At 35.7% G+C, this 24,181-nt stretch overlaps 4 protein-coding genes across 5 annotated transcripts; 1 reads left to right on the top strand and 3 right to left on the bottom strand.

The window, feature by feature from the left end:
• Window positions 1–5,150: 5,150 nt before the first annotated feature.
• On the bottom strand, window positions 5,151–7,850 carry LOC112052124 (SRSF protein kinase 3). The gene has a single exon (XM_024091071.2). The coding sequence runs from the start codon at window positions 7,735–7,737 to the stop codon at window positions 5,932–5,934; it is 1,806 nt and encodes a 601-aa protein (XP_023946839.1). The 5' UTR covers window positions 7,738–7,850; the 3' UTR covers window positions 5,151–5,931.
• Window positions 7,851–8,971: 1,121 nt separating this feature from the next.
• Window positions 8,972–12,154, bottom strand: LOC112052111 (monocarboxylate transporter 6-like). The gene has a single exon (XM_024091047.2). It carries the CDS (start codon window positions 11,466–11,468, stop codon window positions 9,471–9,473), a length of 1,998 nt encoding a protein of 665 aa, XP_023946815.1. The 5' UTR covers window positions 11,469–12,154; the 3' UTR covers window positions 8,972–9,470.
• Window positions 12,155–12,293: 139 nt separating this feature from the next.
• LOC112052116 (DNA replication factor Cdt1) lies at window positions 12,294–18,203 on the top strand. The gene is made up of 3 exons (XM_024091057.2): window positions 12,294–13,008; window positions 14,135–14,267; window positions 15,043–18,203. The coding sequence occupies exons 1-3, from the start codon at window positions 12,446–12,448 to the stop codon at window positions 16,192–16,194; spliced, it is 1,848 nt and encodes a 615-aa protein (XP_023946825.2). The 5' UTR covers window positions 12,294–12,445; the 3' UTR covers window positions 16,195–18,203.
• Window positions 18,204–18,572: 369 nt separating this feature from the next.
• On the bottom strand, window positions 18,573–24,040 carry LOC112052101 (pyrimidodiazepine synthase). Of its 2 annotated transcripts, none has more exons than XM_024091037.2 (5): window positions 23,727–24,040; window positions 21,641–21,808; window positions 20,883–21,040; window positions 19,451–19,693; window positions 18,573–18,789 (listed from the first exon to the last, which is right to left on the bottom strand). In XM_024091037.2, the coding sequence occupies exons 1-5, from the start codon at window positions 23,884–23,886 to the stop codon at window positions 18,649–18,651; spliced, it is 870 nt and encodes a 289-aa protein (XP_023946805.2). In that variant the 5' UTR covers window positions 23,887–24,040; the 3' UTR covers window positions 18,573–18,648. The 2 variants fall into 2 exon arrangements, with proteins under 2 accessions (XP_023946805.2, XP_052741767.1); XM_052885807.1 differs by lacking the exon at window positions 23,727–24,040 and adding an exon at window positions 23,010–23,037.
• Window positions 24,041–24,181: the final 141 nt, after the last annotated feature.

Here is a 24,181-nt window from a genome sequence, read left to right as displayed (position 1 = left end):
TGTGTGAAAGAAAAAAATTGTAAAATGTAATCAAGACTCTCAATTAATCTGCTGCTCCCTGAAAAAAAACATAAAAAACTGCAAGGTTTTCAAATGAAAATAGTGCCAACGGATGGCCAACGTCATCAGCTCCGAACTTATGGATTATGAGACTGCCGTAGCCAGATATATCTCATTGTATAAAGGTTCAAAGTTTGTGACGTACAGGGGCGTAGCTATCGTTGTATCAATGATAGGTCGACAGACTATAGGGGCCCCTTATGTGTGAAAGAAAAAAATTGTAAAATGTAATCAAGATTCTCAATTAATCTGGTGCTCCCTGAGGAAAAAAAACATAAAAAACTGCAAGGTTTTCAAATGAAAAATAGTGCCAACGGATGGCCAACGTCATCAGCTCCGAACTTATGGATTATGAGACTGCCGTAGCCAGACATACCTCATTGTATGAAGGTTTAAAGTTTGTGGCGTACAGGGGCGTAGCTACCGTCGTATCAATGATAGGCCGACAGACTATAGGGGCCCCTTTCATGTAAAAATGCGTCAAATAGATACAAATACAAACCTTTGGTCACTCCAACACCTTTTATTTCAGACACTATCCACACACATCACAACACGTAACTGTACTGTACAGTAAACAATTGAAAACGAAAGTTATTTATTACATGTGAGGCGTTTCAGCGTGAGCTGTCGACTGGCGGGAAGGACGCGGGAAGGTCGCGCGCGACTCTGCGCATGCGTGCTGGACGCATCAGCTAGTGCCAACGGATGGCCAACGTCATCAGCTCCGAACTTATGGATTATGAGACTGCCGTAGCCAGACATACCTCATTGTATAACGGTTCAAAGTTTGTGACGTACAGGGGCGTAGCTATCGTCGTATCAATGATAGGTCGACAGACTATAGGGGCCCCTTATGTGTGAAAGAAAAAAATTGTAAAATGTAATCAAGACTCTCAATTAATCTGGTGCTCCCTGGGGAAAAAAAAACATAAAAAACTGCAGGGTTTTCAATTTAAAAAAATGAAAAATAGTGCCAACGGATGGCCAACGTCATCAGCTCCGAACTTATGGATTATGAGACTGCCGTAGCCAGATATACCTCATTGTATAAAGGTTCAAAGTTTGTGGCGTACAGTGGCGTTGCTACCGTCGTATCAATGATAGGCCGACAGACTATAGAGGCCCCTTATGTGTGAAAGAAAAAAATTGTAAAATGTAATCAAGACTCTCAATTAATCTGCTGCTCCCTGAAAAAAAACATAAAAAACTGCAAGGTTTTCAAATGAAAATAGTGCCAACGGATGGCCAACGTCATCAGCTCCGAACTTATGGATTATGAGACTGCCGTAGCCAGATATATCTCATTGTATAAAGGTTCAAAGTTTGTGACGTACAGGGGCGTAGCTATCGTTGTATCAATGATAGGTCGACAGACTATAGGGGCCCCTTATGTGTGAAAGAAAAAAATTGTAAAATGTAATCAAGATTCTCAATTAATCTGGTGCTCCCTGAGGAAAAAAAACATAAAAAACTGCAAGGTTTTCAAATGAAAAATAGTGCCAACGGATGGCCAACGTCATCAGCTCCGAACTTATGGGACTGCCGTAGCCAGACATACCTCATTGTATGAAGGTTTAAAGTTTGTGGCGTACAGGGGCGTAGCTACCGTCGTATCAATGATAGGCCGACAGACTATAGGGGCCCCTTTCATGTAAAAAAAAATAGGAAAATGTAATCAAGACTCTCAATTAATCTGGTGCTCCCTGAGGAAAAAAAAACATAAAAAACTGCAAGGTTTTCAAATGAAAAATAGTGCCAACGGATGGCCAACGTCATCAGCTCCGAACTTATGGATTATGAGACTGCCGTAGCCAGATATACCTTATTGTATAAAGGTTCAAAGTTTGTGGCGTACAGTCATGGCGTAGCTACCGTTGTATCAATGATAGGCCGATAGACTATATGGGCCCCTTATGTGTGAAAGAAAAAAATTGTAAAATGTAATCAAGACTCTCAATTAATCTGGTGCTCCCTGAAAAAAAAAACATAAAATTGAATAAAATGAAAAAAATAAATTGCGCCTTCTGGGCTATCGATATGGAATTCTATTATGACACTAATAATAGACTACCTATAGCTGGACAAGTTAATTCGTATTACCTCCGATGGTCCGTGCGGGCCAGGGGGCGTGTAGCGATGAATGAAAACCCCACGACTGATGCACGTTCGTTGATAACACTCCCTTGATATGCGGGCGACAGGGAGAAGCGTGCGTGGGTGGGTTTCATTCATCGCTACACGCCTCCCGGCCCGCGCGGCATCGGAAGTGTTACGAACGAAGTTGTCAAGCTATAGTAAAGCATATTATGTTAGAGCGGGTACATCGCTAAACGCTGAATCCCGGTGAAGTGGTCGTCGATGAAATTAAATTACACACGACAATTTGATGACACATCATCATTCTTATCAGCTTATTTCAACGGTCCACTCCAGGTCCAGTCATGCCTCTCTCCTTAGAGGAAGGGATGTAGAGGTAAAGCTTAGACACACAAGGCTGGTCTAATACGGATTGGCGGGCTTGGGATGTTTAGCTCTGATCAGATGTTCTTGGTAATGCTGTTGGTCCCGGTACCTAACAACGATTTAACGTGCTCTCCGATGGACGGGGTTGTAACACCTCAACTAAACGGTCGGCAACTCTTTTGACGGCCTTCGTGGCGCAGTGGTATGCGCGGTGGATTTACAAAACGGAGGTCCTGGGTTCGATCCCCGGCTGGGCAGATTGAGATTTTCTTAATTGGTCCAGGTCTGGCTGGTAAGAGGCTTCGGCCGTGGCTAGTTACCACCCTACCGGCAAAAGACGTACCGCCAAGCGATTTAGCGTTCCGGTACGATGCCGTGTAGAAACCGAAAGGGGTGTGGATTTTCGTCCTCCTCCTAACAAGTTAGCCCGCTTCCATCTTAGACAGCATCATCACTTACCATCAGGTGAGATTGTAGTCAAGGGCTAACTTGTAAATAATAAAAAAAAAAGAAAAAAAAACTCTGAGCTGATATTTTAATAGAGAACTGGCGGACGCCTGCGATTTCTTCCGCCTTTAGACCTCCTTAATCCAGCCCTGTCGCAAAATCCGCTCTTAGCGGGGATCTACTAACTATAAACTATCACCCTGCTTAAGGATATTCATTATAGGCCATTTTTGAAAGTGAGGGCCAACAAAAAATGGCACTAATCGTTAGAACTAGTCATTTCGAGCAGTAGTAGTATGCATCTTATTTACTGAAACCTTGTACATATGTTTTCTGTGCTGAAAGAGTAATCATCTATGTAAGATGATATCATATTACCAAAGTTGTAGATACTTAAGCTTCACAGCACACATAACTAAATATTATTGAAGTAAGATCCTTGGGAATTTGACATTCCAACCAACCAAATCAACGCTTAAAACGCGCCTTTAGAAAGATACTAGCAATTTTTCTGTCTACCTACAATTATATCATTTACTTACTCCTTTTTTGTATCAATTTTGTAATGTAACCAGGTAATGCAAAAGCAACTTACTATGGCAGGTAGATAATTTAATCCTTCATTAGTCTAGGATTGACGAGTTCACGAAGATTTTTGATTTGAAGAAAATCAAAGCGGTGACGCGATGCCTTCAAATGCATTTCGGTTTTAGTGTAGAGCGCGCATAATTCGAAAGTTTTCATTAGTGACATCTATTGAGACCTCATACAAGTATTTACTAACTTACATAAGGCAGAAATAGTTACATGAATGCTCAATAGATGTCGTTGGTAGTACTTTTAAAAATTCAAATTATTTTACAAGAATTAAAGAATACCTATTACCCTAATATTACAGTAACTTGAGCCATAATCATCAATTTTACAATTTGATAATGCAAGCCACATACAACAGACCTCTTTTTCACCTTCACTAAACTCAGCAGGACCATAATGATGCAGTCAGCGGTCATTTCCGGTACCTACGAAGCAAAATACCGTAGGTATGACTGTAATTTTTCGTTTTTTTATTTACCTTCTTATACGTAGGTTTCTTTACCTTCTTGACCTATATACCTACAAAATAGGTAGGTACTTGACATATCTACAAAAAACTTGCAATTAATTCGCAGCTGCGAATATCTTGTATTTGATCACTTGATCGACGGAAACGGTTCCGTAAAATATACCTAGAATGAAATGTTTAAAATTTTTACCAGTCTTTAAGTTTTTCCTCATGGATAGGGCCCATTGTATTCCCACTCTTCTGTTACCTACCATTGTCTTTAAACTGCATTCACGGTTCCTTCTCAACTTTGCTTGTAGACTCTATTGATTGGATTTACATGTAGGTAGCTGTGGGACTCCATGATAATAAAAATGTATGTGAATACAGATAGAACGAACATGATTAAGCAGCTAAAAAGTGTCTTAGTTAAATATTAATGAAGAAAAATTTAATACCTAATGAACCTATTTTGATTGAAATTCAACAATGACAGTACAGTAAAATTAGTGGCAAATAATTTAAAAAGAAAGAAAGAAAAGAATGTTTAGAGTGGTCTAGGTTTATCAGTACAAAAAAAATGAACATCTCTAACCTCTTGAAAGTGTACAAATAAATAAAATAATAATATCTATTTTTTTATAATGATGGTGTATTCAATGAGAATGATAGAAACTTATTAGTAGAGAGATAGAGGTATTAACTTCAGATAAAAGACAAACATCTTTTATTGTTCTTGTATAAAGTTATAAATTTTACAATGGAATTATAATAGTGTGGTGATCTTGATTAAGCACAACTATTTCTGTATACCAAATGTGTTTAGTTAGGTAACTACAACAATATGATGTTCATGTAATGGCCCAATTGTTAGCGTACAATACACTCTTTGGGAGTTTTCATTGGAGTAACCAACTCCTAAGTAACAACACTTCCTGCCCCACCTTTATGGAAACCATACATGTATTAGGCCCCAGTCCATATTCTATGTAACAATGTATATGAATGTATTATATCATAAAGTTAACACAACACAATACATATTGTATGAATAATAATTATAGATGTGTTTTATTTTTGTATCTTAATTGTGATAGAAAATATAAAGGTTACTAAATTGAAAAATCCATAATAACAAGCTCTTTTCGTAATTTTATTTATGTAAATTTGCAGATATAATTAATACAAATTATGGTCATGTAAATTGGGATCTATGGTAAATAATATAACTATTAACGGGCATAAGGTCACTGTCTCACTGCCTCTCAGTTACAGCTGACTCCATTCATATACAATTTTAAATGACTCATTCAAATATAAAAAGGCAGTCTCGGAAATGTGGCTTTACAATTACTGTCTTACTTCTAAGTTTACATTATGAGATTTTTATTGTGATAGTGATAAAAGACAAACTTAAACTATGTGAACATACATACTACCAGAATGGCTACATGCATGCATGACTTGCATAGGTTTCCTCACATCCTAGGTGGTGTTTAGTGCAACTATGTCAACTATTTTATTCTAAATGTTTATTAATGTGACCAACCTATATTGTCTATATGTCATCATACATCACAATTTTTCTACATCTATCTGTACAATTTTGGAATTTGGGGATTTATAAATGCCAATCTAATTAATCGATGCTACTAGTTTGATCAGCAGGTGTATTATATACATGTCTACTGTCAAATGTGTCTAAACAATATTATGCATCATCATTCGACTATTTGCACACAATTTAATTCGAAAATCAAGGACTGCTAACAAAACAATCTAGTTACAAATTAGACTATTCACAAACAAATCCATAAATAAACTTTGATTAAAACATAAAACATTGAAATACTTAGTTAAGATGACACTACTGATTTCATGAATGATATAACATTCACAGCAACAGAGAGCATTCATTCCTCAGACTCGGTGAGTTCCGGCTTCGACAGCTTCAACCAGGGGTGTTGAAGGCACTCGTATGCAGTGGCTCGCCGATTGGGGTCAAAATCTAACATAGGCTTTAAAAAATCAGCAAACTCCTCTGCATCATTTTGACTCCACTCATACTTCTCAGTGAGAACGGAAACTAAGCCCCAAGGCTTCAACCCTGTGATATTTCTCAATTCACCTTTTTTATTGAAAAATATTTTTGAATACTTTCCTGAAGCTGCAATTCTTTTAGGAATGTCTCCGAGCAGTTCAATAATGTGTGCTAGGTGGTCCTCGTCCCGACTGTAGCCATCTCCTGAGTGTGGCTCAAAGAGGTAATCTCCCGTTGCCAGCTCAAACGCCATACATGCAGTGCTCCATATGTCCGCTGAAGTACCGTAGCCAGCACTCAACAAAACTTCCAGGGAGCGGTACTGCCTAGTTTGAATGTCCTCAGTGAAGTGTCGATGAACCCAACAAGCATTACCTAAATCTGCTATTTTTACTTCTACATCACAAATATCAAAAGCTGGGTCGGGTCTCTTATCCAGAGACTTGTCCTTGATCTGAGATATGAATGACGGTGGTGTATCAGTCATTTCTCCCTCAGACATAGGAGTACCTGTATCATCTCCACAACCATACTGTTTGTTCCTTACCTGTACAGCTTCTGCATCTGTGTCGAAAGCTTCATCGTCTGCCTTTTCACTATCATTACAACCATTCACACTTGGCTCATTCTCTGAGTGAGTATTCTCAATGACGCTCTCCTCTTCAGGTGTCTGCGGGGAGTCATCGTTGTCTTGTGACATTGGTGCAGAGTCTGTAACCTTTTTTTGTTCCTCTATTTCTTCTATTTGTTCCATTTGCTTTTTGAGAAGCATAGACTGCCGTTTTGCTTTTTTCTTCAATTTTTTCTTTTTATTCCTACTCATTTTACCAGTAACTACCTGTTCTTGGAACTCCTTAGGTGCGGTGCTGATGAGGGAGTGGGGTAACCGGAGGCCCAGGGAATGTAACTCGGTGGCTTCCGCCGCTAACTTACGAATATACGCTTCATCCACACACACTAACACATTTTCAGGTTTTATATCTGTATGAATTATTTTACATTTAGTATGAAGATAATCTAGGCCCTCCAGCACTTGGTGTATGATAGTTTTGACGTTGTCGCGAGGAATACCTCTGTAATTAGACTTCAGTATCAGCTTCAAGAGATGATGCCCCAAGACTTCGAACACCATACACACGTGAGTGCCGTTCACGCCCGTGATTTTAAAATCGTTCAGCAGCTGGACAGTTTTGTTTCTCTTCGGATCGGCCGGATCGCTATCGCGAACCGATTTCAATATCTTAATTTCATCTAGAGCGGTTTCCGTGAAGTGTGGTGCCGACTTGACGACTTTTAGAGCTACGAAGCGCTTGTCGACCAGATCCCAGCACAGCCACACGGTGGAGAAGTGCCCCCAGCCCAACTTCCTAGTGACGTGGTACCGGTTGAGGAACAAATCGCCGATTTTGACGGGGTGGTAACCACCCTTGCAGTAGTCAGCGCTGTCCTCCTGCTCCTCGTCATCGCTGGCGTATTGCTCATCCTCGTCCTCCTCGATGGTCTCGTTGGACGAACTGTGAGTCGGTTCGAGGCGATTCTGGTTTTGATTGCGCAGCCCGTTTCCTTGTCCACCAGCGCCGATGTCTTCCTCGCGATTTTTCTTCTTACCGAGTTTATGCCTTTTCTTTTTCGCCTGAATGGCGAGTACTCTTCTGTTTACATCTGATTTAGAACTCATTTAGCAAATTAAAACACTTTCAACAAGCTCCAATAAAGGTAAATTTATCTTTTCATCTCAACCTTTTTGTTTGAGTATGGCGGCCGGTGAAGACAGAACAAAATGCGCTCGAACATGAACAGTTCTACAGTGTTGCTGTCATAAAAAATAAAAATAACTATTATTATGTTTTGTATACGATACTATTATTTAATCTAAAAAAAAAAAACTATAAATTAATACGACAAAATACATGAAAATATATACAATGATTTCTTATCTGATATTTTAATTTTTTAACTAAATAACTAAATCAAAAATTAAAAATATATGTTTTTCAAGTTGCTATCACACATTCCCGACATAGAAACAACCAACTTTGGCGACCAATCTCTGCAACAACTTAAGCTTTAGAAAGTAATATAATCTTTGAGTTACATCTCATGAATATGGCCTCCGTGGCGCAGTAATGGTGGTCATGCGCGTTGGATTTACAAGACGAAAGTCCTGGGTTTGATCTCCAACTGGGCTATTTGAGGTTTTTCTTAATTAGAGTTTGGCTGTTTTCATTTTATCGCTATTTCTCCAAAATGGCGAGCGGTATAGATACGAGGTGACAAAGTTGAAATTCGCAAAGATCAAATCAAAATCTATGATATTACCACTTTTCCCGGTAAACTTTCTAGATAAAACTACCAAATGATTGTACTATTACCATCAGGTGAGATTTAGCAAACCGCATATGAAATGAAAGGGCTTGAGAGAAATAAATATTTTTGTAATGTTATTTTGTAAGTTACCCCTTAACGCGCTCATTACACCCCAAGTCCAGCAAAGTTTTACTTCAAAAATATTTTTTGCAAACTGCTTCGTGTGGATAACAATAGGTACTTCTTTATAATTTCAAAATAACTCTGTTTTTTTTACAAAAATACTAAAACATTATCAGGCTTTTTTAAAATTTCCATCCATCTGTTTGTCTTTCTTCTTTATCCGAGCTAATCTCCGAACCGATTTTAATGGGAGTGTAACTGAAAGATAGAAGAGGTTATGGTGCAACATCTATGCTAGTTTCCGCGAAAGATCTCGAGGGATTGGAGTAAACTTGCCTTGAAAATGCATATTCTCTCGCACCTTGCAAATATTTCAATTTTTGGTAAAAATATCACCGTTCACGGTGTTGATATACAACGGTTTTTATGTATATAACTGGGGTATATCTGATGATGCAAATAAAATACGAATAGATACACCAAACAATTTATAATATAACAATATTACATTTTTTAACATAAAAATACTAAACAATTGAAATAAGCAGTAGTATATTATTTTGTCTACAGTTTCTAACACAATGATGTGTGACCTATAAAAACTACAATCATTACAAAAATTACAAACAACTTTATAGACCGGTGTTTATCTCGCGAGGCTAGCACATTTGTGACTGACCTCCTTAAAGTTAAAATGTAGTTGAATAATTAAGGAAACTTTCATTATTATAACTTTAATTAATATAACATATTGTAAAACTATTTCCTGGTAGGAAAGCATTGCAACCGTCGCTAGACTGTGACTTATACTCGCGGATGTTCGCGCATCTTTTATTTGCCCTATGTGCCTAATGGTCATTTAGAAATCTTCGCGATCATGCTCTTTGCTGCGTCTCGTTAGGTGTGTGACGGCCCTCAGTCACTTAGTCAAAAGTTTACGTTTTGATTTCTGTGACTAGAATTTTCATTTTTTTTATTTTTTTATTTATCTCCATTTTTTGAAGATTTTGGTGGCTGCGATCTTGTTAAGTTATTTATTTTATTTTCCTTTTCACACATGACTTTTATAGGTAACATAATTATACCTCCCACAATAATAAAGACTCCGGATACATAAAATGCCACCGAATAACCATATAAATCTTTAAGTACACTTACACCTGGAGCACTTATTAAGCATCCTAGCCCTATAAACACGAGAACTATACCAGTCGCGTTTGTTAAATTATCTAAACCGTACAGGGAGACGATTACCACACTTCTTAAACAAGTCGCGGTAGACGCGAAAAATCCATACATGAAACAATAGAAATACTGATAATATAAATTATATGATAGATCTGATATTATATTACTTAAACCTGCTATAAACATTGATACAATGTATACATTAATTGGTTCTACTTTGCAGGCAAGACCTCCCAACACTAGTCTACCAACCGCGTTCGCTAAGGCTATAACACTTACAAAAAACGCACAATGTTTTGGATCAATTCCTGCTTCAAGATTTTTATGCTGCGTAAAAATGTACGGAGCTATAAGTCCTACATTAATGCTGAATCCCGCTAAACATAAACATATAAAAGATTTCCTACGCAATAGCTTAGGGTCCATCATAGTTGCTAATACTCTTCTAACAGCTGTAGTGAATATTCCCCTCTTTTCACCTAAATCACCTGCGGTCGCTGCTCTTGATACGGCCAATTGATACTCTAAACCAGTTTTAGAAGCATCTGTAGCCATCTTGCTTTTTTGATACGCTGGTAGCTTCTCTAAATTTCCTTCATAAAACACATCATCTCTATACATTGGTCGAGATTGTGGTACATGTTTCTCCCAGTGACATAACCGTCCCCAACAGCTAGATTTTTTAGATTCCACGGTAACTTCAATTTCAACAGGTGGCGGCTTTGATTTGTCTTGTAGTACACTCGATTTTGACATAATGGATTTTACTTGCTTAAGTTGCCTCTGACTTATACCTCCTTGAGGAGCATTTGCAGTTAATGTTAGTTTTGATACAGGAGCAGTTGAGGGGCCAGGCTGTGCAGCCGATGTACGAATATCTGGGGAATCTTCTACTAGTGCCGCTGCCGTAGGAAAGTTAGAATTTGAAACAGCACTGAATAAACGTTCTGTTGCAGTTGGTTCTAAAATTTTGTCGTCGGTTTTAGTGCGTGACGCTGCTAGCTTAAGACCAGCTGCAGATACATTTGGCAAGTAAGTAACTGTTCGTGTTTGATCATCGGTAGTTTTTACGACGGTAAAGGATAAAACTGGTCGAAAAGCCATACCAAAAAAATACGTTAACCCCAATAATCCCGAGTGTAATAACGTTGTTGTCCTCCATCCAGATAATTTAACAAAATATGAATTTAATGGGTAGAAACCCATTATTCCAATACTTGAACCGCATGATGCTATGGCTAATGCTAATGAACGAAGTTTGTCGAAATAAAATCCTACTATTAACCCACATGCCATATTTATTAAACAGTATCCGAAACCCGCCAATGCTCCATAAAATATGCACAAAGTCATAAAATTACGTGCAAAGTATGACATAAATAATGAAATGGAACTTAAAACTGATCCTGACATAATGCACGCTCTAAATCCAAAGCGATTTATAAATGCTGAAGCTAACGGACCAGCAATATAGTACACTGCAAGTGCTAAAGAGTTTAAAAAATTTGTTAACGAAAATGATACACTAAGGTCAATTGAAATGTCGCTCATCAAACTGCCGAAAGTAAATACAATTCCGTCTAAAATTAAAACACTAATAAAGGATGCTGCAACCACCACCCAACCCCAACAACTTTCTTCAGGTACTACTATTTGAGCAGCTATTTCAGTTTCTTCACCTCCCTCAAGTTTATCAGGCCTGGAAACAACTCGGCTTGGTGCTGTTAAAACATTTTTCGGTGTCTCTGTTTTAACTAAAATTGGTTTGGGGGGCGTTTTTTCCTTATTCATATTAAAGGCCACTTTGTATCAATCTCTTTTTTTTTAATAACTTTATCAACATTGTAACGCACAGATCACTATTGTTGTAACGTAAAGTAATATTTATATTGTAAGATGTAAAGCGAGAGACGAGCCACTATTTGAATATTTAAAAAAGAGTCTGTCGCCATAGATAAAAATACATCTTAAGTATATCCCAGATCCCTCCAACAACGAGTAAATTAATATGCTCGTGTGGATTAACTTGACACGGTCCGAATGATGTTTTGTATTTGTATGGATGTTTTGTAGCCAGGTGTCAAGTTATAGTGTTGCACAGATTTCGCCTGAGCTAGCTCAGGCTCGCTCAGATACAATAATAACACCAATCTTTGGTCGCTCATGACACAGATTTCACAGATTGGTTAGAGATTAACATGCCGTTAGTAATCAGAAGCTAAGAAAAATCTTTGGTAAATACGATAAATATATAAATAGAAACGAATACAAGAAAAAATATATTTTGAAGTAAGTTCCCTGTGATTTCCACATCATATTCATCCTTGAACTTTCCTTGAACGTTAGTTCCAATGTTTTATTATTGTTGGATGCTTTGACAATCTATGTATCTAAGCTGGATGTGTTACTAGCGCATGAAAAGTTGAGGCGCTCAAAAGAGGAAATTAGCCGTAAGTCGACTCGATGATATCAGTACCTCAAAAAGACTCTTACCTAGTACCATAGCCATAGATTAAAACAAAATATGTTTAGACAGTGACAGCCAAGGAACATGGTGACAGGTGACAGCTGTGCGTGACCATAGAGAAAGCCATAGATTGTGACAAGACAGTTGACTTTTCGAATTCGAATTCGCCTAGCCAGACTGACAGAAACGCGGGTTTTGGAGGGAATTAATTTCATAGATTTCACGCTTTTTCTATTTGTTGAAGTGTAGACTAAATTTTGAAGATTAATTTGCTACAAAATCTATTATATTGCACTAAATAATGTCTCAAACAACGCTCACAGCGTTTTTCAACAGCAGAAAAAGACCAGCAACAGATGAGATCGTAAGTTCAAAGAACAAAATAGCACACATTGACCGTACCGATTCGTTGTTAAAATCAAATAGAATTACACATTTGGCAAAACAGTGTGATATTCTCACTCATAATGCTAAACAAACCGCTGCGGTTGCAAGTGAAAAAACCCAACCAAACCAAGTGTTTCCAAAGCCCACCGAAGCCCAAGTGTCGAGAAATGACAACACACCTACATCACAAAAAATTGGGGAGGTATTCTCAAAGAAAGGTAACGCTTCGAATATTATTAAAAACGTCGAATCCCGTAAGCCTGTTTCTGTGAGCACAGCAAGAAAAGAATTGAGTTTAGGTGATATAAAAAAGAAATTAGCGTCAAGCAGTCGGTTAGCTGAAATCAAGGCAGCGGCTGACCGTCTCAGTAAAGGAATACAAGAATTCAAAGAAAGCACTGAGAAAAAGCATCTTAAAGAACCTCTCAATAAGAATCTCAAGGAATTCAAATCAATTGATGTGGATGTTCCTCAGAGGTGAGAAAAGTAATTGTATTAATGTACCAACTCCAACTATACTAATAGCATTAACAACTGAGTCTTAGGGCCATAAATCATTTCTCTATATCTATCTCGCTTGCACTTATGGGTCTTATGGAGCCGTCTAGTGAAGGGTGTAACAATGAAAGACATATTATCGATAAGTAAAGTTTATTATCGTATCTTGTTCACAAAATTAAAAAAATTAACAATATTTGATTTAATATAATACATATTTCATATTATATAATTATTAACTAAATAAAATTAATCTTCATCTGAGTCTTCATCATCAGAATCTTCGTCTTCTGCCAAATTTATTATATATTAGTATCCATAGTGCGCAACGAGTAACACATGAATGTATTTATTTAATTGCAGTAAACACATTTATAGCAAAAAAAATACGCAATGCAATTACATTAGAAACCGACCAATCAGAATCGTCCAAATCATTATTGACTCATCATTAGCACGTGCGCAGGTAGCCGTTTATCGATAATTAGGGTGCGCAGGTAGGCGCGCTGCACATTCCTATCTTTTTTGACTTTTATGACCGGACGACTCAGATGATAATGCGCATACTATAGTCATTGTTGTCATTATCAACCCATAATTGGCTCACTGCTGAGCTCGAGGCTCTCTCAGAATGAGAGGGTTTAGACCAATAGTCCACCACTCTGGCTTAATGCAGATAGTCTGACTTCTGCGAGAAGGTCATATCCACTTTTCAGACATTCAAATAGTAAGGGAAAAGAAGGACTTTTCCTTCACTATTTGAATTGGGAGGAAGTCTGCATAACTGAGTATTTCCTTAATTCTCTGTGTGTGTGAAGTCTGCCAATCTGCATTAGACCAGCGTGGTGTACTATTTGGCCTAACCCCTCACATTGTGAGAGGAGACTCAAGCTCAGTATATGGGTTGATAATGATGATGGTTATTCTCTCTTTTGTACTATAGAAACATAAGTGTTTTCTCTTTCATGGGACAATGGGAAAAGGTAATGCTATAGAAAATTGTGATAATGTTGTCTACAGAGCTTTCCTTTCCAGGTGGAAACTGGTGGGACTCGGTGGTCCTCTTAAACTTGCTTATAACATATTTTTTAATTTTTGTTTTCAGTCCTAGTAAGCAGTCCACAATTCGCAGTGAGTTTTTGTCACCCAAGAAACAATCGGAAGATGGAAATGTTCTACAGAGACCAATCATATCACCAAGGAAGGTCTTCGTCAGTCCTGTTAAAAGTCCAAGCAAGGTATATTTGTTATTACCTACTTTTTGATATACCTCATAGATAAAGGTTTTGTCAACCAGCCACTATTTAGATTTTAAATTTTGAAAAACAAAATCAAAATGGCAGCAAATTGATTATGCTAGCTTCCATAAAAAAAGAAACTTTTTATTTGATATGTTGTAAATTGGGTGATTTTGTGAAAGACCAGGAGAGAGGGTGGACATAGTCACGTGTGTGTGGTATATTAAAATTTGAAAATTTTCATATATACAAATTCAGTAAAATTAGCTTTATTAAGATTATGCTTAGATATAATTAAATTGCTACAAATCTTAATTAAAGTAGGCCATTGATTGCAATGTCACAACTGAATCAGCATTTACCTACTTAGCTTATAAATGCAAGGTCAGTTATTATGTTATGATGTATTCAGAGGTAATCCTACTAATATTATAAATGCAAAAGTTTGTGTGTGTGTAAGTTATGTATGTTTGTTCCTCCTTTGTGCTGCGGCTATTGAAGCAATTGGGCTGAAATTTGGAACGGAAATAGATTTTCTCTGAAAATCTAAGAGAGTCACATTAGCAACCCAGGCTTTACAAGACGTTGAAATTGTCAAGCTATATGTCCAAGTTATTCTCCTTGAAAATTGTATTGTTGTCCTGCATTCAAACAGAAGGGTGGCTCTAAACTCCGAATATTTGTATATCTCCTCTCCCATATGAAGATGCCTGACCAGATCAGTCAAAATTATGCTGATGATAAATTAATATCAATATATTGTGTGCTTTTACAGGTACCAGCTTATTTGAAACACTCCTCTTTGGCTGCATCAACATCTAGTCTGCCATTACCGCATCACTACAGATTCCTTGCAGAGCTTTTCCGCGGCATGGAGACAGTGGTTGCTCTACTTTACAACAGAAACGAAAAAATAACCTTCAACAAACTCAAACCCTCCGTTCAGGAAATGCTCAAAAGAAACTTCACAGACAAACACTTGGCTCAAATAAAACATTTAGTGCCAGATTTTTACAACTTTGAAGTGCAGAAGAATAAAAACTTTAGCAACACATCTCAGAAGGAATCCTTTGAGCTGATGATTTCCCCCAATTTTCCGCATAAAATTAAAATCATGAACCCGAGCGTGCTATTAGAGAGACGAAGATATTTCTTTGACACTCTTTTGCAACTCGTCAAAAAACACCACTCTCAGTTTTGCTTGACACTCGATCCTCCTATCGAAATTCCAGATGATAAACTAGTGCGTTGGCATCCTGAGTTTGAGCTAGACAAAATTCCAGATATTGAGAGTGCTAAATTACCTGAACTGCCCCATACAGAAAAGTATTCTTCTGCCCAAGATGTTCTCTCTAAAGCGCGTGAATTATTCAAGTGCAACACGAAAATGGAAAGAGCATTGGAAAAGCTCGCTCAAGCTAAAGCCCGAGGTCTGACTGAGCAAGAAAAGATTGTGACCGGTGATGATGCTTCTAAATCTAGTGTCACCCAAACACCTTCAACAAGCAATATTCAGATTTTGAATCCTGCCCTACGAGGTCTGCCAGCAGCGTTGTTAGAAAAAGTGAAGGCAAAGCAGGCTGCTAAGGCCCTTGAAGCCATGACGAGGTCTTCTGACCATGAACAAAAGTACTTAATGTACAGCCGTCTGCCGGATTTAGCTAGAACTTTGAGAAACATATTTGTCACAGAAAGGAAGAATGTGTTAGCTCTGAACGTTGTGCTCTCGAAGTTGGACAGTAGCTTCAAATCAAATGTATCTGCTAGTGATTTAAATAAAGACATAAAACTGCTTGTGGAAGAAGCTCCCGAATGGATTAAACTACATGACGTAAGAAATACTACTTATATCAAATTGGATAAAAATGCTGATTTGAAAAAAATTGTTTCCAAATTGGAAGCAACTGCAGATAAATATAGAGGTTGATTTACTCAAGACTGATTAAGGATGTCAGAATCCAATCCAATATCTTTATGTGCAGTGACGTGCATTTCATAGATACATAAACGCAAAAATTTATTAGGTACATGTATTGGAGAAGGAATTTTCTATTTTCGTACAATTTATACCTATAGTGCTGACCCTTGTTAAAGAACTTGTGCACGCCATTGCTCATGTGACACACCACACCTATGAACAATTTTTATTTTAATTTATAAAAACTTGTGATATTTTATCTGTGCAGATTTTCTATTGTTGTAACTATGCACAATTAGTTGACCATGGCCTAGATACAGGCAAGGAGGAAGAAGTTATACAAACATCAAGTGTGTGTGACCTTTAATTTATTTAGTTTTATTATTTACAAGTGAGCCCTTGACTACAATCTCACCTACTGGTAAGTGATGATGCAATCAAAGATGGAAGAGTGCTAACTCATTACGAGGGGGATGAAAATTCACACCCCTTTCTGATTCTACATGACATTGTATGGAAATGTTAAATCACTTGGATGGTGACCACTGAAGAAAAAGCTAGGAAAATTAATATTTTGCATGATTTTTAAAGGTGTGTCACAGATCTAATGAGATTGGATTGTGGGTTATATTTTTGACTTCTAGGTATAGATTAAATACTTAATATATTATTTAATTAGTTTTAACATTATCATGGAAAACATTAATGATATCATGGCGAGCGAATGCACTGAATGCTTGTCTGAGAATGTGTAGTTTATATTTATATACTTATTTAGTAATAAGGAACATGGCATGAAATTTCTAATCTCATTTTCTTGTTGTAACATTAATTTAAAAATTCTTTTTTGACGTTGTGTATATTCAGATATTTTTGATAGTATGAGTATATATTGTGATAAGTAAAATGAGCACTAACAGTCCACCAAATCCTAACTGGGCAATTTTAATGTCTGCTTTGTAATTTATGTAATGTAATTTTTTAACAAACATCACATTTATGTTTAATATTATTTACTGGTAAAAAACTACTTATACTTTTAATAAAAAAAAATCCTAATAGGGTATGATATCAACTTTAATAACCAAAGAAACGATTATCATAAACAAACAGTCTACTGTTTCATGCCACTTTCGGTATATTTAATAATATCTAATATCAGTAAGGAACTAATTATTTAGCTATTGACAATGCCAGTAGTAAATATTTATTTTTAAATGGAACACCTTGTTATCAAAGTAGGTCACATAGCCATAGTTTGTCAAAGTATTTATAGGTTTTCATTCTGTTATACGTGTAATTATTATTTATTAGTAACGTAACAGTAGATTTGTAACAAAATGAAAAATTAAGTCTTATTTTTTATGCTCAGCGCTCATTTTTATTGACGCAACTCATAATTACTCAATGACTTCAGTTTTGCGCATTTGACATAATATTATTCATTTGAATATAATTAATATGACGAGAAACAAAGTGCAGTATAATGCATTCTAAAGGCAAAACGTACAACTCTTATTAAAAACAGCTTTCAAAAATGAACTTTAGATTGTAGATTATTTCTTTCCTTTTTTTACTATTTTTTATTTTATTTTGTTCCCATTAAAAGCTTAGTATTTTCTATTTCTATTAAATATGAACAATATGGATACCAACTTTATAAAGAGTAACCAAGGTAATAATAAAAATGTTTTTAAGTAATCTTTATTAATGTGTTTCTACTAAAACAAGATAAATAGTAATTAACTTTAATATTCAAAACTTTTTTTTAGATTATACTGCATACATTAGTTTATGTTGACATTATAACATTTCTAGGTAATTTATAGACATCAAAGCATCTTTAGATAAATGTTACTTATGAGTAATTTAATTTTAGTTATTTTTCTTTATACCTAGTATTATCTTTTGTATTTGTAGTTTTATTCTTGCGAGTTTCATTGATTGGCATTTTTGTGAAACTTGGTTTATACTTAACTTTGGAAACTAGTGTTTGAATAAACTATGTTTGGATGAAATTTCATAATTGTTTTAATTTATTTTACAAAATCATGAATGTTAGTTCAAAATCTGTTCAGCCGAGATTGAATAAAGAATAGTCATATTACATCAATTTTGGTGTATTTACCTAATGGACATTGTTGTCATTATAAAATATTCAATAAACATTATTATGCTATTAAGTATGCATACAATATCAATTAACTGATTACTTTCCTTTGAAAAAGTAAGAAATGTATTTGTTAATTATATATATATAATAGTTATCTAAATTGAAAATTGTTAATTTAGAATTTATCTATTAATGTTACTAACAATTACTTATACTTATATTTTGTTATATATACTTATACAATTGGTAATATCTATTAAATCCAAATAACAAGGCCAGTAAAAATAAACATTTATTAAAACCACCAAAAATTATGATAAGTAAGTACATACATGTTAAAAAAAAGCATATTACTTGGTATTTAAGTCTAAAACGTCGTAGTTAGGGTAAGACCCAGTTTTGAAAGCTTCGTGGAACGCTATCATGGTCTCATCTGGTACCAAGTACGGGACTATGGCAGGGTCTCTTTTCATTTTGTCCAGATACGCCATCTGAAAGGTATTTTACATATTTTTAGATAGATAGATATTCTTTATGGCACATAAAAAATATAAAACAATATTCATCAAGTAACAAAATAAGTAGGTAGAAATATGCATGAAGGCGGTCTTATCGCTAATAGCGGGCTCCTCCAGACAACCCGTAATGCTTTGATTATATATACGTACGTCTATATAATCAAAGCCGCAATGTAAGAATCAAGTAATAGAAAAAGGATAGTGCAATAATAACTAAACTACATATACTTTACATACTAATAAAACATAAATAAACTAGTTTTACATATTATTATACGAGTATAGTCCCCGGCAAGTAAGGTGAACCAAAATGGCATTAATTGTCTGCCCAGGTACAATAAAAACAAAAGTGTCAAGACTCGTGCACCGTGGTTGCCAAATACATTAAAAACAACAACATGATAAAAATTTCATACAACAATTTACGCCAGACACACACGATCAAGTTTGCAGCGCGCTTAGGGATGTGGGCAGTGAAAATAAATCAAAACCATAACCATTTCAATATTTTTTTCGATCCACATTCGTATATTAAAATAATTGGCCTAACCCCTCTCATTCTGAGAGGAGACTCGAGCTCAGCAGTGAAACGAATATGGGTTGATAATGATGATGATAGTAAGTTTCTACTAACCAGCAGTTCGAACTTCTTGGGATCGATGCTCGCACGGGCATCGTCTTTGTTCAACACTAGAAGTCGTTCGAACCACGGCCAAATCATGTAGTCGACATAGCCAGGCGCGTCGCCACCCAGGTACTGAGTGCCGCGTTCTTTGAGCTTATCCTGGATATAGTCGAGCGCTTTGTAAAACGAAGATATGGTTTCCTCTGTGATAGTATCTGGCGCTTTCACTGATTTTATAAATAAAGTTACAATCTGAAAAAGAAAAGTAAAACAGTAAAATTTAAATTCCTTACTGAAATTAGCGTTTTGTAATATCAAATCAAATCTCAAATCTCCTCTTTGGTAAGGAATTCCAATTTCAAATTTATGCTGCTCAAATTCAAGCTCAATTTAAATTTCAGATACTCATGCTGTTGTGTTTTGAGAACCCTAATTTTTTTTTTTCGAAAATTGAAATATCGCGCTATTTACGCGGTATTTCAAGTTTTCCATTTTGAACTGGCTGGAGACTGCGGTGTTAGGCCTAATTCGGACTACTTTAGTATTTTAGTCGAGTACGAACAATTTTAGGAATTACCGCCCAAAAATTGTTCGTACTTGACTAAAATACTAAAGTAGTCCGAATTCGTTATGTTCGTTAATATATATCGAATTACAGTCTGTACAGCATATAAGTGGTAAAACTGTTTTAACTCGCTTGATATTGAAGCCAATTCGGAAGGTGAAAAAGCTTGAAAGAGTGGGTAACTTATGAATTGAGTGCAGTACGGTTTACTGCACTCAATTCATGAGGTACCCACGCGCGTCGACTGTTGCTTTAAATTATTCAACAGACACAATAATGAAGGGATTTTAAATCAAATCATTAGTGATGCGCCGACTAGTTGCCGACTAGTCGGTAAAGCCGACTAATCGGCAAAGTCGCCGACTAGTCGGTAAAGCCGATTAGTCGGCAAAAAGCGCCGACTAGTCGGCTTATTATTTTGTACGTATTTCTTAATAATATTATGTATTTATAAAACGTCTTTACTAAAGATTTTCTTTTTGTCATGATTAAATTTTAAAACCACTCTTTAACTTTCATTAACAAAAATAGTATTATTTGTACAAAAAAAATATTTATCATGTCACTTGCTTGGAAAAATTACTTTTGCTCAGCTATATCACCAAGCAATTAAGAAAAACACATCGACACACTCGCAAGCGAATTGCGCTTTAATCGGCTGTATCTAAACATAGCTTTACGGAAATCCCCGACCCGTGATCGCATTAGTCGGCATTGCCGACTAATCGGCCGACTAGTCGGCATCTTTGCAACCGCCTAATCGGCTAGTCGGCTAATCGGCAAAAATCATAGTCGGCGCATCTCTACAAATCAATACCTGTGATGAAAAGTGGATATGTAATGACCTAATATTAGCATGAATTATTAAATACTGACCGGTCCCGTGGCTTCAACAATAATTTTATCCAATGCTTTCCTAACTGGATCTTTTGGTAACAACGGCTTTTCAGGATAAGCATCATCCAAATATTCAACAGTTATAAGACTCTCGGTAATGCATACGCCCTCCTTGATTTCAATTGATGGTACTTTACCTGTTAAAAAATATTTTTCTATGAGAAATTAGGAAATTTTGATTAATTAAATTAATTAGATTTTGAGAACAGTGAGAAAATACAAATTAATTAATTAGTTCTTATACTTCCGGAAGACGGTATGCCTATAGATGGTACTTAGTAGGTATGGTGGCTACACTAATAGTCCGTACAGACTACTTTAGTATTTTAAATAGTTCATTTGTTTTTTCCTCTTTTGCGTCACTCAGTTTACAAAATGGGAAAATTGAAACATCGCTTTATTTACCCGGTATATCAAGTTTCCCATTTTGAACTGGCGGAAAACTGCGGTGTTAGGACTAGTTCTGACTACGTTAGTATTTTAGTCCATTACGAACAATTTTTGGATTTACCGCCCAAAAATTGTTCGTAACGGACTAAAATACTAACGTACTCTGAACTAGGCCTAAGGGCTGTGACGATAATTTAAATTTTAATAATTTATAGCGCAGGCGTCAAAGGGAGTGTGCATAATGTGAGGACGGCATTCTGTTCACAATTTTGAACCCAAAAAAGCATGTGAGGTTTCTAATTTTGATAAATAAAATCGATAATAAATAATAATGCAATGAATCTTACCGAATACACTTTTGCTAGTCAACCATTCTGGTTTCTCTGCCAAGTTAATATTGACCACTTCATAATCAATGTTCTTTGCGTTCAAAGCCAGGATAGTGCGTTGTGCAAACGGACAGAGTCGCATGTTGTATACTCGAAGCTTTCCATTGTATGGTGGTAGGGGGTCACCTAGAATTAAATAAAATACTTATTACGACAATACATACATCGCCATCTAGCCCTAAAGTAAACTTACTCATCTATACTTACTCGTATACTAAAACTGGATGAATTCTTTAGACATTAATTCGCAATTTGAGATTTTACTTAAAACCATTTGTAACACCAAAAGTTACCGTGGCATAACGGACGCCAGCGCCATCTAGAATCTATACTTACAATACATTACAATACAAATTCTGTACATTGTAATTTTTTTGTATATTTTTGTAATTTTTTGTTGCAGGGTATTATACAATCGATACTAAAACCAAAAATATTTTATTTTTATTTTTTGTCTGTCTGTCTGTCTGCCTGTCCGTGTTTTTTGTTTTTTGTTATTCGAGCATCACGCTGAAACTACTGAATGAATTGAAACAAAAAAAGTTTCAGAAAAAATTAAACAGAGAAGGTTATAGGATACTTTTTATTCCGAAAATAAAATTAGAAGGGGGTGAAATAGGGTTCGAAAGTTTGTATTGAAAATCCTTCAAAGAGTTAGTTATACAATTTTTTTCATAAATCATGAAAAAAAAATATGAAATATAATGTGAATAAAAAAATTTTAAATTTAAAGCTCTTATGTGGTGAAATAGGGCTTGAAAATTTACATTGATTTCCACGCGGACAAAGTCGCGGGCGTCCGCTAGTAGCTAAAATAAATATTAATAGTAGATGGCTCTGCCATCCATTGTAAACATTAGCTCTACGTTAACTTACTTTGCACGAAAAATAGTTAGGATAAACAAAACTTAGCTCTTAAAACCTTGACATTTCAAAAACGGATTCCTAACTCGAAAAATTGTGGTAAAAGATTCTTTAAATATCAATCAAATACTTATCCAACGATACCTATAGTATGAGTTAAACGAGTAACTATAACGATTCCTTGTGAGCTACGGAACCCTAGAAAAGGCAATTATTATTAAATCTATGCTTGACGGTAAACTTGATCGTGAAAGACTGCGGTTCGAGATAACCAATAACCAGTTATCACAGACTAGTTTCTATAGCTTTTCTAAATTCTAATGTGTGTACAACGATAGGTAGGTATTATCTAGTAGGTATTTATTTTATTTAACTACTCATTCTAGTTAGAATACATATCTTTTACGTCGTTCCACGTTCGTTAAAGATTCAATTTACGAGTAATATTCCGGTACATACTTACCTACAGCATTCATCGTTACTAATATAACATTATAATTGTAGTACTATATTGACCAGTAGGTAGGTATTTATTATAAAATTCTATCGCAATCGCAATCAACAGTTGATATAAAAGTTGGAACTTGAACTTGAATAGAAAACCAATTATTAATTTATTTGTTTGTGTTTGGAATTTGTATTCAGAGTTTCAATCTGTGGTATGTATGTGATTCATACCACAGATTCAATTGTCGTCTGTGTAATATTGAATTTAATTTAATCGGTGTGTGTGTGAAAATAAAAGTAAACATAGCAAAAATTCGATTTCGAATTTCGATTTTTATAAAGATATTTTTTTCTGTTTTTGTTTTGTTATTCTTAATGTCTAAAATATCGAAATTCAATTCAAATTTAAAGGTATAATCGAATACTGACGCTGAGTAGTTATTGTGATAAAATAGGCTTATTTTAATAGGAGAGCTGATCAATGGCCTTGAGGTTCATGGTCGAGATAGGTATAGGTAAAAAACATAGTGATTAAAGGTCAAAGGATCTATTCTAAAAGGAGCCATCAGCCATGGCATGGGAGTATTAACTAGTATCAGCAATGTCAAAGATAGGTAAAGATAATAAAATACTTGGTTGACGTAGGTTGGTAAATTAAATTCATCATCTCTTTAATATTAGGTATGTTCAAATATTAGTATGAAATTCAAACAAAGAATTGAAAGATACATACCTCGCTTTAAATGCTTTGTATTGAAATCAATTTTCCCAGCGACAGCTTTAGCCATGGTGCGATACGGCAGCACAAACTCCAATAACTGACCGAGTGGGGCCAATACTCTATACGACCCCACTAGTATATGCATCGCGAAGCTTAGTGTAGACGTTATCATGATTATTTGCTATTTTGTTTCAACTGTCACAATTAAGATAAACTCACAACTAGTCACTACAGAATGACTCAGCAAGAAACAAGTATAAAATGACAGTGACCTTGGTATGTAATAAACATAAATATGAAATCAAATCTTACGTATTTTCAAATTACCAACTGAGGATCAAAGATTTTATACCTCCTAATCATTGCCTAGGAGGTCCTTGGTTTTCGGCCAGTAAGTCGTAGGTAGGTTATAAGAATACTGTAATAAAAAAGTTTTCTTTATCGATTTAAACATCAAGGACATCTTG

Source organism: Bicyclus anynana, chromosome 15 (genome assembly GCF_947172395.1).
Source record: "Bicyclus anynana chromosome 15, ilBicAnyn1.1, whole genome shotgun sequence".
In the NCBI taxonomy this organism is placed as follows: domain Eukaryota; kingdom Metazoa; phylum Arthropoda; class Insecta; order Lepidoptera; family Nymphalidae; genus Bicyclus; species Bicyclus anynana.
This window is presented reverse-complemented; position numbering and strand designations above follow the sequence as displayed.